This window comes from Tauraco erythrolophus, chromosome 1 (assembly GCF_009769465.1).
Source record: "Tauraco erythrolophus isolate bTauEry1 chromosome 1, bTauEry1.pri, whole genome shotgun sequence".
NCBI lineage: Eukaryota > Metazoa > Chordata > Aves > Musophagiformes > Musophagidae > Tauraco > Tauraco erythrolophus.
Window position 1 is genome coordinate 33,175,704 of NC_141465.1, and position 15,056 is coordinate 33,190,759.

General features: G+C 39.9%; 1 protein-coding gene across 1 annotated transcript in view; it reads left to right on the forward strand.

The window, feature by feature from the left end:
• MORC3 (MORC family CW-type zinc finger 3) overlaps positions 1–14,827 on the forward strand; it is a 29,760-nt gene extending 14,933 nt beyond the window's left edge. Inside the window, exons 9-17 of the mRNA XM_086618074.1 lie at positions 249–346; positions 4,041–4,145; positions 4,254–4,376; positions 4,494–4,568; positions 5,379–5,421; positions 6,749–6,945; positions 7,494–8,322; positions 8,778–8,941; positions 12,314–14,827. Coding sequence (XP_086474200.1) covers positions 249–346; positions 4,041–4,145; positions 4,254–4,376; positions 4,494–4,568; positions 5,379–5,421; positions 6,749–6,945; positions 7,494–8,322; positions 8,778–8,941; positions 12,314–12,467 — 1,788 coding nt within the window. The 3' untranslated portion in view covers positions 12,468–14,827. The remainder of the gene's footprint in view (positions 1–248; positions 347–4,040; positions 4,146–4,253; positions 4,377–4,493; positions 4,569–5,378; positions 5,422–6,748; positions 6,946–7,493; positions 8,323–8,777; positions 8,942–12,313) is intronic.
• Positions 14,828–15,056: the final 229 nt, after the last annotated feature.

Consider the following 15,056-nt stretch of genomic DNA (forward strand, 5'->3'; position numbering starts at 1 on the left):
ATTTTTGAAACTAAGCTTGATACACTACGGCTCATATTTTGTGTATCTTTCAGAACAAAAAGAGGAGTGGTGCATAAGGTTTTTTTTGTTTAGGGGGTTTGTGTTAAGTGTTTCTTCTTGGAGAGGAGTTGTAAGACAGAAAATTGTTTTTACTTAGTGTATTGGCTTATAATTACTTCTGATAAACTCTTACATTCTTAGCATAGAATGTATAGGGTTTTTTCCTGACAGATCTTAATTTCTTACAGGCAAACAACATGGGTGTTGGTGTAGTCGGGATTATTGAGTGCAACTTCCTAAAACCAACTCATAACAAACAAGATTTTGACTACACAAATGAATACAGGTAAATGTATATTTTTATGTAGACTTTCTGTGGAATAGTGTTGTTCACTGTGAAATGTTTGATGATAAAGTCGTTTTCTCTTCTAAATAGTAAGAATAAAAGCTTATGTTCCCACATTAAACTGCACGACCGTTCTGAATATTAGGGATGTTTACACCTGCACTCGTCGTACTACATTCATTGTGCAGTCAGTGAAGTCTAGAGTATCATACACATCATTTTAAAGCAAGTGCCCTAAAAGTGGTTGGTTGCAATTCTGCCCCTCACTGATTGTAAAATGAGCACAGAGTAATTGAGATGTAGACATTTGTGTGACACATGACTAAAATCGTGATACATGAATCTCACACAATAATTAACTTTTTTCATAAAAATTTTTGTTTAGTCTGTTTTTGGAAAAGCTTTGTTGGATATTTTTGAGCTCTTTGTGTCAATTTCTTTCCTAAGAGTGGACTTGAATGTCCTGAAATCCTCTGCTACCTGATAGAGCATTTAAAATACATAACATCCTGAAGGCAGCAATGATTTGGGACACTGCTTTGTTTCAGTTTTTATTTCTCACTCAAGGTTGCCACTTTCTCACATCTCTGCATCCATCACATCAGTCAGTATCTAGAGTGATAGTTCATATAGCTACACCATGAACCAGATTGGGAATCTAGTCTGATTTAAAATTTTCAGAGATGAAAATTGTTTTTAAGCCAGGTGAATTTCCTAGTCTCTTTACACTGCTCTGCTGTGAATCAGTTGTGCTGACATTGTGAATGAAGGCATGTCAGGGAGGAAAGGCTAGAGGGCATGTTACCTAAGCAGTTTTCAGGCTGAGGTATAAAAACTGTCCAGGGAAAATCTCCTGAATGCAAACCTGAGTTTGATGTTCACTAGCAAACGTGCACACTCACACACTTGTCCCACAGACACTCCATATTCACGAGTCCCCCTGGGTGTACCAGCATGAACCCTTGCCTGCCTGATACCCCTGCCTGGACCTGAGGCTTCCTACTCACGGCCATGTTCAGCTTGGAGTTTGCAGCAAATACGTGCCCACATCCCATGCATACCAGGACTGGGGAAGATGGAGACATGCTTATCCCCCTCCACCAGCAGTCAGCACCAGGCACATAGGCTGTGACCCACAGTCCTCCTCCAGCTGCCAGCGCTGAGCCCCTCGCTCCGTGCTGGTCCACCCAGGAGCTGGTTTTTGGGGGACACACACAGCTGAGACCCTCTACTTGCTCCAGTAGCTGACACTACACACTTGGTCTGACTCCAGCAGCTGGCACCAAATCCACTCAGAGCTCTCAACAGTAGCTGGCACTTAGTCCTTGCCGTCCGTACACATACACATGGGATAGAGAATGAGATTATGTAGAGAGTTAAGAAAATATTACATGGGAAGATAGGACAGACTGCACTGACCAGGCTCAGGGCTCAGCGACACAACTGTACTGACCGAACCTGTTTTACATGCAACCAGCTCCTTTTATACCCTTTCCTATCTACCTCCCCTCTTTGTTCCTCCCTGCTACCCCTTCCCCATGCACATTGCCTTGTGAGTTGGCATAGTTCCACTGACTCCCAAAATCCTGGACCCTCAGGTTTGCATCCTCATCTTGCAAAATCCCAGTTTGCCTGCAGTTTGTTGGTAGCCTGTAAATTAGTATGACTGACCAGGTTTGTTTCTGGTTATTGTATTTGTTAATGCTAATTGGTCAGGGTTTATGACTCTCTGTGTTTGTCTGCTTCTCTTTTCTTTATCCTCCCAACTGAGAAAATAAACATTCTCACACTCCACTTATCCTCACGAGTTAGTGTGACTGACCAGGTTTTTTCTTATCGCTACCTCCCTTGTCAGTCAGGTTTGTCTCTATATGTTCTGGTTTATGGCTCCTATGACCATATGCCCTTAAAGGAGCAGGCACTTTCCTTCTGTATGCCCTAACACTTGCTTTCAACGTGGACTTAGAAATTTAGGATATTGACTTGCAGACAAAGGTGGGGTAAACTTTGTCAGGAGAAGTCATTGCCTTTTTCAAGCTACATGCTGTGCCCTTCAGCCAGCTGTGCTTCAGCTTCTGCTGGCAACCTGAACTGTCCACAATGCCTTCCCCGAATTGCTGATTTATACACAGCTCTGCATATCAAGATAACCCGGAACCCAGAGTGCTGTAATGAACAGTGCTGTTAATTGCAGGAATTGAGGGGCTATGGCAAGATAAATCTGGTCATTCCTGCTGTTGAAACAGAAGCCCTCTGGAGGAGGAGATTGTGTCTTTAAATGGTACGCACAGCTTGTGCTGCTCTTTGCAGTGATATTGCCAGCTTTGAGCAGTTCTCATGTTTCTACTACCACTGCGCTAGCAGAGCCGTTAATGAGAACGTGTGGTAAACCAGATCAGGGAATTGGTCAAAATGGAAAATAGCTCATGTTAGTTTTTTCAATACAGATGTTCCTTGAACCTTATCCTGTGTGGTGGCAATAACAGTTCCCTTGGCAGAGGGGTAGGAATTAGGAACACTGTAGGAAAGTCATTTGTGTTGACTGAGGTTTACACTGTGTTCCCAGAGGCTTGCACAGTGAGCATTGAATGCTTTTTACTTGTTTCTTTCTAAAAACACTTGTAATGTGGACATAGAGATGCTACACTTGGAAGATCTCTTATAAAGTTTTGTCTGCAGAGTGCTATAGGTTTTCAAAAGATAACTTTCCAGCCCAAAACGGAAACATAAAACTGATGCTGTACTTTCATGATTAGTGTAAGCTGACCTGCCATTCTTCCCTCTCCAGAAGAGACGTGATCCCATCCATGCATTGCTGCTCATTTCTGCCCTTGTGATACTTCCTTTTTTTGGCACCGAAATTCATGACTTGGATTCAGAGGTGATCTAGATCAAAACTCTCTAGGTCAGACTAGTTCACTGAACAAACATTTGTGTTAGTTCAAGGGATGAGGTGGTGTAGGTGTTGGAATAAGCCAGGCAGGGAGGGACTAACTTTCAGGCTCTGGTTACCCAGCCACTTTACTCTGACATAAATTCAGCATGCTGACAAGAGGCAGTGTTACCTTACCTGTGGGGCGTGTTCTTCTTCCGCATCACTCCCTTCTGTGTATGCCAGCTCTAGTAGTCGTTGAACTGCACAATGAGCTCTGATCAGGAAACTAATCCAACTAAAAATTAACCTAGGGTAAGACTGGCCTACTCCCTTTAGCAGCATGTAGACTTTAGGCTATGTTAAAGTGATGGTGCATTTGCAATCTCCATGTAGTATTGTTGTATGTCGACTTAGAGTAGTCACGAACCTGCAGTTAATGGATGTACAGAAACATCAGCCAAACCCGCAGCTAGGTACTGGATTGACAGAGGTGGCTTTGTACTTGTTTCTTCTATGATGGAAGTTGAACTGGTGTCATGGCTTCAGGATTTGCACTGCATGTTCACAGCGTTTCTGAACTGAGCACTTGTTTTCATTCTTTGTGCTCCAACTCATGTTTCCGATAATTTGTTTTGCTGAGAAACATGACTTCACACAATTCCTAGTTTCCAGGGTTTTCGAAAAGCAAAAAGCTTACTTTTGTGCAAATAGAAACATTAGAGTTGTTCATACATTTATTTTTTCACTGTAGTTTAAAAAAGGTTCTTTGCACTAGAATTCAATTATTTAAGGTGGTCTTTTTAAAACTTTTACTTTTAGACTTACAATAGCAGCATTAGGAGAAAAGCTTAATGATTACTGGAACGAAATGAAAAGGAAGAAAAACGAAGAATATCCATTAGCTTTGCCAGTTGAGGAGATACAGTGAGTATCACTTCTATTTAGAAGAATTTTACATACTGTTACTAATGTTTTACAGTCATAAATGAAACGAACTTTTCATGTGAAAGTTCTGGTACTTTTCAATTACAGAAAACAGCCTGATCAGACATGGGTACAATGTGATGCATGTCTGAAATGGCGGAAGCTGCCAGATGGAATAGAACACTTGCCAGAAAAGTGGTACTGCTCACTGAACCCTGACCCGCAATTCCGGTAAAATTAGATTTTGATGAATATCTAAATACTGCTTTTAGTTCTTACTGCGTGTTACAAGCATGGATGTTAAGTTCTTTCTGTCGCATTGTTGTCTTTTTTTCCTCCTTAACTCAGGAATTGTAACGTGCCAGAAGAACCAGAAGATGATGACTTAATACATCCTACGTATGAGAAAACTTACAAGAAAAAGTGAGTACTAGAGGCTTTCTTACAAATGTCTCAACACTAGAAAAGGAATGTGAAAACTAAATGTCCTTTTCTCTCACCTATGATATAATTGCAACTCTTCTGGGAATATATTCGGCCAGAAAACAGTACCCTGAAATCACAACTTGATCGTAGCAGTGAATAGGTGAATAGCACTGTGTTTTGTTGTTAGCATGTTGGCATTACATTCAGACACCCATTTGCCCTTCCTAATCAAAATTAGGAAAGTCATAACAAAAGAGGCCTCTCTCATTTAATGACTACTAAGGAGAGCAATGCAGCAATTGATGTTCAAGTACAGCTCTGAGGGGCATTGTTTCATAGTAGTAAGCACTATGAGGATAGTTTTGGATGTTAGAGAAGCAAGATACTAGGGCTGTTAGGGCACCTTGTCTAGGTAACTATTATTTTCAAGGTCCACGTTGGAGCAGCTGAATACCTCAATATGTTTATTTAAGAATACGAGGATTCTTAGCTAAAGTGTGTGGAAAAAAAACTGACTTGGGTAACTTTAACTAGTGCTGGCTAGCATTCTAGAAGTGAGTTTTGTTGTTTTCAATTTTTTAAAATCTTAAGCTGAGAGAGAACTTGTTTCAAGTTAAGCTAACTTTAAGCTATACCAGTTTCTAAGTTCATGCAGAAAATTTTCATTCAATAAACCAGAATATGTTCGTTAGAACTTCATTGTATCTAGCTAAGTAGTATTGTGTTCGCTTTAAGATTTTGCGGTTCGTTTGGTTTTATAATCAATTAATGTTTTGAATCTGTATCTTTTTCCTTGTTGCTGTGCAGAGACAGGGAAAAACTGAAGAAGCGACTGGAGTACAGCCACCAGGTAACTCTTGAAGCTGATAAGAAACTGACTTTGGTAGCAGAATTTTTCTTGCTGGCAACAATACTGTGCGGTTTTGTTGAATAGGCCAGGCTTTGAGTTAGAGTTTGCTTTAGGTAGTGGCCAGCTGAATGATCCTGTTTTGTTTAGATGGCTGTACAGGTCATCTATAATAGCCTCGCTATTAGTAAACCAAAAATCCCCTGTTTTTTGCTGTCTGGTGATGGAAAATATACCATTGCTTTCTATGTAGTACTTAAGAAAGAGTTTGAGGGGCACAAAGCCCTCTCACAAAATAGTACCAGAAAAGATGTCAGTCATTCATACCTGTTTGTATGGCATGACATCAAATTACTGAAAGTGGATATGTTGTAGAGAGATGTGATGAGGTTGTGAAAGTAAAGATGCCTTTAAAACTGGGGCAGGGAGAGGGAATGGACAGACTTGTAGTAGCTGCGCTTTTGCAAGGAGGCGCTCGAATTCGAACTATATACAGATGCAAATTGACATGGTTGAGTGTTGAGAATGTGTAGATTGTAACTCAGAATCACATTTCCAAAGTGTGATTTAGCTTAAGGTGCTTTCAAAGTAAAGTGCTAACATAAGATCACTCTGTTTCTGGAGAAGAGGTTTTGCATGTGCTGTTTTAACCTATATATTTAATTGTAATAATTTTTCTGCTGTTACTTTTACCCAAGTACAAAGGTAATTGCTAAAAGTAAAGTATTGTTCGTTTTAGACAAACTGAATTAATTATGAGCAGCTTTAACAGAGATGGCAGTCCCACACTTTGTGTATGATAGTCAGGCTTCAAACAGAGGTACAGCCTAGGAAAAGTCTTTCCTGAGATTCTACATGGTACTTTAAAATAGTTCTATCTAGAGAAGGACTTGTAAGATCAGAAAGCTGCATTTTGACAGCAGTAAATCTGTGCATGGAGAGGTGTGTGCAGCTGGTGTACAGCATTCAAAGTCCTCTGAGAAATATGCCAGAAGTCTGTAATTATGACATAGAACTTGCTACTTGCTAATACATTATATGTCTTAAACCAACATGAAGGAAACACTTCACATGCATCAGTACAGTTTGGGGGGAGGGGCTGTGCAATCATTTAAGTTAAAAAAAGCCTGGGGTTTGCGATGTGTAGTCTAGTTAGCCTTTCTTAGTGCAAAATACCAAGCCTGGATTCAAGGACATCCTTGTAGTACATGCAAGAAACGTTGGTCAGAATTTTGGGTGTTGGCAGATACTTAGGAGAACTGCTTAAACCTATTCTGAAGAATCTACTAATGTTTGTTTCTTTTCATTCTTAACTAATATTATCTTATAGATCAATAGTGAAATGTTTTTAAAAACACCTGTTTCTTCAAGTAAAGACTTCAAAACATTCTCAGCTGTGAGTGGAAAGGAAGCTGTTCCCAGACAACTTTTACCAGAAACATCAAATGCTTCTGTCAAAAGACCTCTGCTTATTTTAAATAGATCAGTATCTTCACCTCATTCACCTCATTCTGATTCCGATAACAGGTTAGTGAACATATACAAAGTAGATTCCTATTTATTTCTCAAATATTTAATAACTTGTTAATGAAAATGATGGTGTTGGGTGTAGTCCCATCTTCGGGTGATAGCTGCCAACACCCAAAATATAGGAAGCAGCAGGTTGATTAAAGGTACCTAGAAACCTAGTGAAGTACAAAAGTAAATGCAGCAAAAAGGAGTGTGCACTGGCAAGGAAAATTGCTTAGTGATTTGTGTTAACCACACCCAGCAGTATGTTTTCCTTAACCTCTTTTGGGTAAGGAATGGGCGTGGGGGGGTGGTTCCCACAAATACTAAGTCTGTTTCAGAATAATGTGCGAAGGTAATTTAGTGTGTGGATGTCAGCCACTTGTATTTACAGGAAAGGTATTTACTCCGGCTATGCATCTTAAAATATTCTGCAGGCAGACATCCCTTTCTAGTTTTTGATTGATAGTTTTTAGTAGTTCTTATAGAAACACTAAACATAGTTTGAAACAAATAACTTTACAGTATTTGAGCAATACAATAAGCAGTTTATTTTTGCTTCCCAGTCTTAAACGAAAGACACCTAGTTGCGTGACAGCTGTGTCTATAAAGACACCTCGATTAAATGACAAAACGTTCAACAACCATGATGATGATGATGAAGATGTCATTATTTTAGAGGAGAGCAGTACTCCAAAGCCTTCAGCAGATTCTGATGTTCCTGTAGTAAAAACTGAACGTATTAATTTGGATCAAGAGGAGAAGCAGAAAGAAAACTGTGATGTCAGAGAACCTTGCAGTGCGTCTACTTCAGAATCAAAAACTGAACAGTTGACCTCGGCGACACAGACTGAGATCCCAAACTTAGTTGTTAAAAAGGAAGAGGTGGAAGATGACACTGATACTCAGGTTCCCAGGGCAGAGATGGAAACTAAACAGCACAATGTTAATGATATTTCTGAAACGTCTGTAGATCTTGGAAACGAACTGAAAAATCAGCTGCAATTGTTAAACAAAGAAAAAGAAATGTACCAAAACAAATGTGAAGTATTAACCAAGCAAGTAGAAACACTGGAACAAAGGATTTTAGAAATGAATAATAAGTATGTAAAAAAAGAAATGTGCCATCAGTCAACCGAGACAGTTTCTTCAAATGAAGAAGAAAACGTTAATGAAAGAAGTTTGGCAGAAGTGACCGTGCTCTATGAACAAGCCTTGGAAGAAATAGCAAAACTCAAGGAACAATGCACCACCCTGCAGAACTTAAAAACTGAATGCAGCAAGTGTGCTGATTGTGAAAATAAGAGTGAGGTAGACGAAATTGCTGTGCAACTGGACGATGTTTTCAGACAACTGGACAAGTGCAGCATTGAGAGAGATAGATATAAAAGTGAGGTATGTTTGTTAAAACAGTGATATCCTTCCAATTAACAATTAAATTAGTTTTAATGGGTATTTCATAGCAGTTCTAGTACACAATATGTTGTATAGTTCGGTCCGCTAACGAATCAAGCCACCTAAAAGGGGGAAGAAATATTAAATTAGCCTAGGAGCTTCTGATTTTTTTCTTCCATAGATAGAAATAAGCAAACTTGAGAGAGACTGCAAGGCTCCAAGTGGCTCTGACTGCAAAACAAGAGAGACTGAGCAGGCTTAGAGGGAGCACACATACAGTGGTTCAGCTGACAGCGGGCTGTTTTAAAGCAGTTTGTCTAGGTTGTCATATCTTAATCTCCCTGAAAAGTTAATTAAAAGCAACCAACTTGACAGTTAAATGGTTTAAATTTGTCTTTATTTGAGTCCACCACAATATTATTTGATACACAAAACTATTTTTATTTACTTGCCAGATTGAACTACTAGAAGTGGAGAAAAATCAAATTGCCTGTCAATGTGAAGAACTCAAAGCAGAAATCGCGCAGTTAAAAGCTTCAATTCCACAAGCAGTAGCACATGCAAATGATTCTACCACCAGTAATGTAGAAGACTCTGTAAATTTTTCTGATGGAGAAAGGTATCAATTTTGTTCTTTCTAGACTATATTTCAAGCAAGATTTTGGCTGGCTGATTGTATCCAAAACATCTTAATGAAGGTCATGTCTGATAATCATATAATAAAATGTGATGCTTGGAATTATTTTCTACTGCCTCTTGTGACTCCTAACTCAATATTGGTTTTTTATCAAGTCATTTATTTAGTTTTTTGTATGGTATTCCCCTAAGCAGGGTTGGCTGTTGCACAGTAGAATGCCATACTGATGCTTCTTAAAGTGTCAAAAACGTTATATAATTTCTCGACACAACTTGGAGAACAAGGAGAGAGAAAGGAGGCAGGAAAGAGGGCGATCATTAGCTTGTGCCATGTAGATGAACATCACTTTTATATCCTGTTTTTCTTTCTTGGATCAATAGTACTCTGCTGAAAAGAGTTTGGGTTTGTTTTTGAAACTTGCCTGTTCTGTAAGAACTTCTTTCTGCAGACCAATCCTGTGAAACTAGGTTGTGTCCAGAGTGTGTCTTTGACCTAAATGAGGGTTTAAACTTACAAATAGAGAGCTCGCAGCTCTTGGTTAATAGAAATAGCAAACACAAAAGAAGTACGCATACCAGATGGAAGCAGGGATGAGCAGTCCGGCAGGAATATAGGCACACTGCCTGGGCATATAGGCTGGAATTGAAAGCCAGAGCTTAGCTGGAGTTAAAACTGGCAAAGCCTATGAAGGGCAACCAGAAGGTCTTCTGTTCTTTCCCAACAGGAAGATTAAGAAAAATGTGGATCTGCTGCCCAGTGGGGCGAGTGCTTAGTAGCAAAGGACATGAGGAGTGTGAGGCACAAATTACTGAGGTACCCAGTATCTTCTTTACGTTGGTTTTTACTGGTAAGGTCTGCCCTCTGCCTGCCTAGGTCCCTGAGCCAAATGGTGATCTCAGGGTGTGAAGCATTACCTGTAATAAACGGTGACTGAATTAACGGACCATTTAAGCAAATTCAGTGTACACAAGTCCATGGGACCAGATGAGATGCATCAGAGGGAGCTGGCCAATTGATGGAGCGTTGGCCTTGCAATGATATCTCCAAAAGGTTGGGGCAGTCAGTGTTCCTGATGCGTGGCAAAAAGCAGTTGCCATGCCCATGTTTAGGACAGGCAGAACTACAGGCTGGTCAGTGTAGCCTGAGTGCCTGGGAAGACCATGGAGCAACTCTTACCTGGAAGCCACCTGCAGCCTAATGATGGTCAAGGTGATTAGGAGCAACCAGCATGGATTTCCTGAGGGCAAATCGTGCCTTTGCAGCCTTGTTGCCTTTTACAATGAGATGGCCAATTCTGCGGGCCTTCATTTTAGCAAAACTCTCAACATGGGCTGCCATAACGTCATGATAGTGAAGTTTGTGAGATATGGTTTGGATTGGTAGACTAGGAGATGGGTCGTAAAATTGGTCAGACTGCTGAGCTCATGGATCGATATCGAGGCCAGTAATGGTTAGTGTCTTCATTAATGGCCCAGATGACAGAACAAAATCAACTCAATAAATTTGCAATGACATCAAATTGGAGGGAACCACTGATGCTCTGACAGGTAGGGCTGCTGTTGAGGGACCTTGAGAAACTGGAAAAATGGGCTGAAAGAAACCTCTTGGAAATTTAACAATGGCAACTGGCAAGTTCTGCACCTGTGTTGAAAATATCCCATGCGGTTGAACAAGCTGGAGACTACTCGTAGGAAAGCAGCTCGGAAGAAGACGGCCTGTGATACGGGTGGACTAAAAGTTGAATGCGAGTCAGCAGTGTGTGCTCTTGTGGTGGGAGAGCCCAGTGCCTACTGGGCTATATTGGCAAGAGTTCAGCCAGCAGATTGAGGGAAGTGATTCTCTCCTACTGTTGGGCATTGTGAGACCAAACATGGAGTATTGTGTCTGGTTCTGGACTCCCTGGTACATGAGTGACACTGGCATATCGGAGCAAGTCTGCTGAAGGGCCACCAAGATGGGTAGGGGCCTGGAGCATCTGATACAGAAGGGTAAGCAGAGGGAAACAGCCTTACAAAGAGTGGGTTACTTTGAAATCCTGTTGCTTTCTTCTGCTGCCTAATGAGAGGGTGTAGAAGAGATGAAGCCAGCCTCTTCTCCTGAGCACAGTAATAGGATGAGAGGCAATAGACACAAGCTGCAACAAGAGAAATTCTGTTTAAATATTAGAGAGAAAAAAAGTGTTCATAGTGAGGGTAGTCAAATCCTGAAAAAGGGACCTAGGGAGATTGTGGAATCTCCATCTTTGGAGGTTTTCAAAACACAAGAAGGTCCTAACCAACCTAATTTGAGTTAGCCCTGCTTTGAATGTGTGTTGCAGGGCGAGGAGGGGAGGAGAGAATCGTAGAATGGTTTGGGTTGGAAGGGACCTCAAAGATCATCTAGTTCCAACCCCCCTGCCATGGGCAGGGACACCTTCCTCTATATCAGGTTGCTCAAAGCCTCATCCAAACTGGCCTTGAACACTGCCAGGGATGGGGCAGAATGGACTGGATGATTTCCAGAGATCTCTTTCAATCTCATTTTTCCTGTTGTTCAGTCTCCCCTTTATCTGCTAGTGTTTCATTTTCTTACATCATCAGACTTGTGCTCCCTAAAAGAATTAGCAAACATATGCAGCATTTGTAAGTAACTTCCACCAGAAGTCCTATTGGGATATGATGGCACTGTGAAGACTGGCTGCTGGAGATGATAAAGGAACTGATGGTAGAAGGAAGTGCTCAAGATAAGGGATGGGTGATTTGGAAGCAATTCTATCAGGAAAAAGACAGAGGAAGGGGATACAGGAAAGAATGTAAAAAGGAGGCATAGAATTTTCTCTGTACTATAACTCCTACCTTATTTCCTCTTTATATTTTAAAGCCTTTGGACAAACTACTCTTTCTTGCTTTCTCTTTTTCTCTGTTCTTTTTCTCTTCTTTTGTTCCTGTACGTGGTGGTAGTATGTGCTTCTAAATGTATACAAATACTAGAGCTTAATATTGTTTTGAGAAATAAAAAGGCATTGGTGGGATAAAGGATTGTGCCAGTGCTTATTTACTAACTTAAAAGCATTCAGAAATATTTCTGATCCGTTTTGGGAAAGGCAGAATTCAGTTTAGTCCTTAGTATTTGTTTGAAACTAAGGGAATATACACCTTCAAAATGAAAACTCGAGAGGCTCAGCTTTGAAAAACTGGTAGATTTTGAAATTATCTTGATGCAGCTTTAACTGCGTCAGTTTTTTGTTGGTTTATGGAAGTCACGTACGGAGCCTTTCCAGTAAAGAGTATTAGTCCAGCTTTGTTAAATAAAGTATTGTGTATTTGAACGTAAACTTTCATCTACATCTAATCATGTCTAATTATTTCTTCACAGCCTGAAACTACGCTCTCTTCGAGTGAATGTTGGACAACTTCTGGCTACAATCATGCCTGATCTAGACTTGCAGCAAGTAAATTACGATATCGATGTAGTCGATGAAATTTTAGGACAAGTTGTAGAACAAATGCATGAAATCAGTAGCACTTAGTATCTGAAGATTTTAGCAGACTCTTACTTGATCTTCTGTTATAACCTTTGTGTAGGTTCAGAATTGTATATACTGCTTCTTCACTTTATATATTTGACATAGTTTGATCAATAAGTGTATATACTCTGTGCGTTTAAATGTTCCCACAGACACAGTGGGTGTTATCTTCACTTCCCCTTAACGGAACGCTGTCAATATTGACCAACCCTGATGTACTTAATTAAGGATTTTGCTTTTAAAATGTATTTGTAATTAAATTTGCAAATATTTTTATTATTAGGAATCTTAATACTTTTCTACAAAAGCTTTTTTGTTGACTTTGATCTTATATAAGCATTAATACTTGCAATTATTTCATCTTCTAAGATTTAAGTAGTGGAATATATTCAAAATGCAAAAAAGAACCTTCCTTGATTTCCTTCTCAGAACAAACCTCAGTAGTGCTGTTGGTATACTACAGTATTGGTTCATTGCTGTCAGCAATGTTGGGTGTTGCATTAATGGAGTAGAAAAGTAACTAGTAGATAAAAATTTTGGCCATATGGGTAATACTTGGTTTAAGAGTTTTATCCTGAAAACTGATGATCTTTGACTCCATTTTGGGTTTTTTGGTGTTGCTAAAGAAAGAACATTATCTGTACATAGTTTTGCAGCATAAACAACTCCATGGGATATGGCTAGGATATTTCAGCCTTTTCAGCGATGCAAACCACATGCCTGTTTGTGTCCTGCTCTCGCTACTTGATTGTTGTTTCCTACATCCAAGAACCTATCTGTATTTGAGTGTAGTCAGAGAGATCTTCAGTTTTACCCTATAGTTCCCATTTGAACACAGCAGCATTGGTTCACAAGTTCAGGTATGTGCCAGTACATGGCTTCAATAGTTAGATTTCACACGCAGCTCTTGCCTGCTTTTTTCCAAGACAAAGGCAGCTGGTGGAATGGGAAGCATCCTGGTGGACCACTGGAGAGAACGAGCTGGGCTGGCGTATCCAAAGCTAGGGTAGGAGTCCGGGGCAACCTCTGCTCTGCATCAACCGCTGCCTCTTGAGACTTGAAGGCCTTTTTTCAGGGAAGTCCAGCGCTGAACAAGATGGACGTAGAGGTTCTGTAATGTATACAAATGCTTATATGTGTTATTTTAAAAACCAAATTATTACAGCATTCAACATATAGTCTGCCTTGGAGTCTTTCAGGCTGAGATACGAGGGTGCTGGGATTCGTCTCCGAGATTTACCTTCCTGTCAGAATGTACCGTGCTGAGTACAAATGGGTCAGACTACTAAGTCCTTGATGAACTAGTTGAACGGAAGTACTCTGAAAAGGAGGCATGTTTCCTTGTCGGTGGTGTTAACTACTAGAGAGTGAGCTAGAGCTGAAAATATTCAAATGTAACTTGTTTATGCTATCTTAAACATCTTTTATTACAGACAAGATAGGGGATTCCCTCTTCTGCCCCTCGCCCCCCTTTTTTTTTTCCATAAATGTTTTACAGTGACTCTTATGCTTTATGCCGTAATGCTCATGCAAAAACTTGGAAGAAACGGTACCGAGAGAAATCGCTGCTACAGTAGTGACAGTGTTCTCAGCCAATTGCATGTTTTGCTTTGGAAGTCATCAGAAATGAGAAGAAAGGTGGCAACTATAGCAAATCCACCTTTTACTCTGCAGTGGCATTTGTCATCCAAGCAGTGATCAAGAAAAATGGTTCTTGCTTTGAAAAATTTTGGAGGAAAAAAAAAAGAAAAATAAATCATGAAATAGCATTCAATATATTCATTCCTAGGAAGTGTTGTGGTTTTTGTGGTTTTTTTTTTTTTTCATAAAGCCAATGTTTTTGGCTTTTGCACTGCTACTGTCCTGATCGAATTAGATTATGTTCCTTTTATTGCAGTTCAGTCTGTTTCTTTCGATGGACAGTATTTCAATTTTAAGATACTATCTATTCTAATATGCCAATAAGGGTAATGCAGTACTGTTGTACCTTACAATGGATAAATTGAATGTTTGATTTTTGAAGAGGTGGCTATAATATAACTGTTTGTATGACTTTTAAAAAGTTTATATTTTCCATTTATTGGTGTGTAGTTTTCCATTTCTTAATCATTATTTATTATGCTTCATGAGACTCTGTAGTTGAATTTCTTATAGACAACAGGCAGAATATGGCATATGTCTATATTAAAAATGGCAGATTTACACTGTACACTTGCACTTTGGAGAACAGTGGACTAATGGAAATGGGGTTTATTTACATGTTTAAAATGTATTTTTTGTAAAAAATAAAAAACAATATATAAATCTGAGTTTGCAGGATCAAAACTTGTATGTGATCAAATGCAATGTTTTTGTTTATAAATAAATACTATGCACAGCTGCTAATGTTTCTGGCTTGTTTTAAGTATTCAGTCTCGGGGGAAAGCTGGCTTGGTCTGGTTTTGAGCTGAAGACTTGGGCACACCAGGCGTTCCCTCAGACCAGGTAGGCATCCTAACTGTGCCCCAAGCCAGCTGGCTGGCTCTGCTTCTTCCGAGGGTCGGGTTTGTGCGGGGAGTCCTGTTACCGAATTACAAGGCTGCTACTGTAACA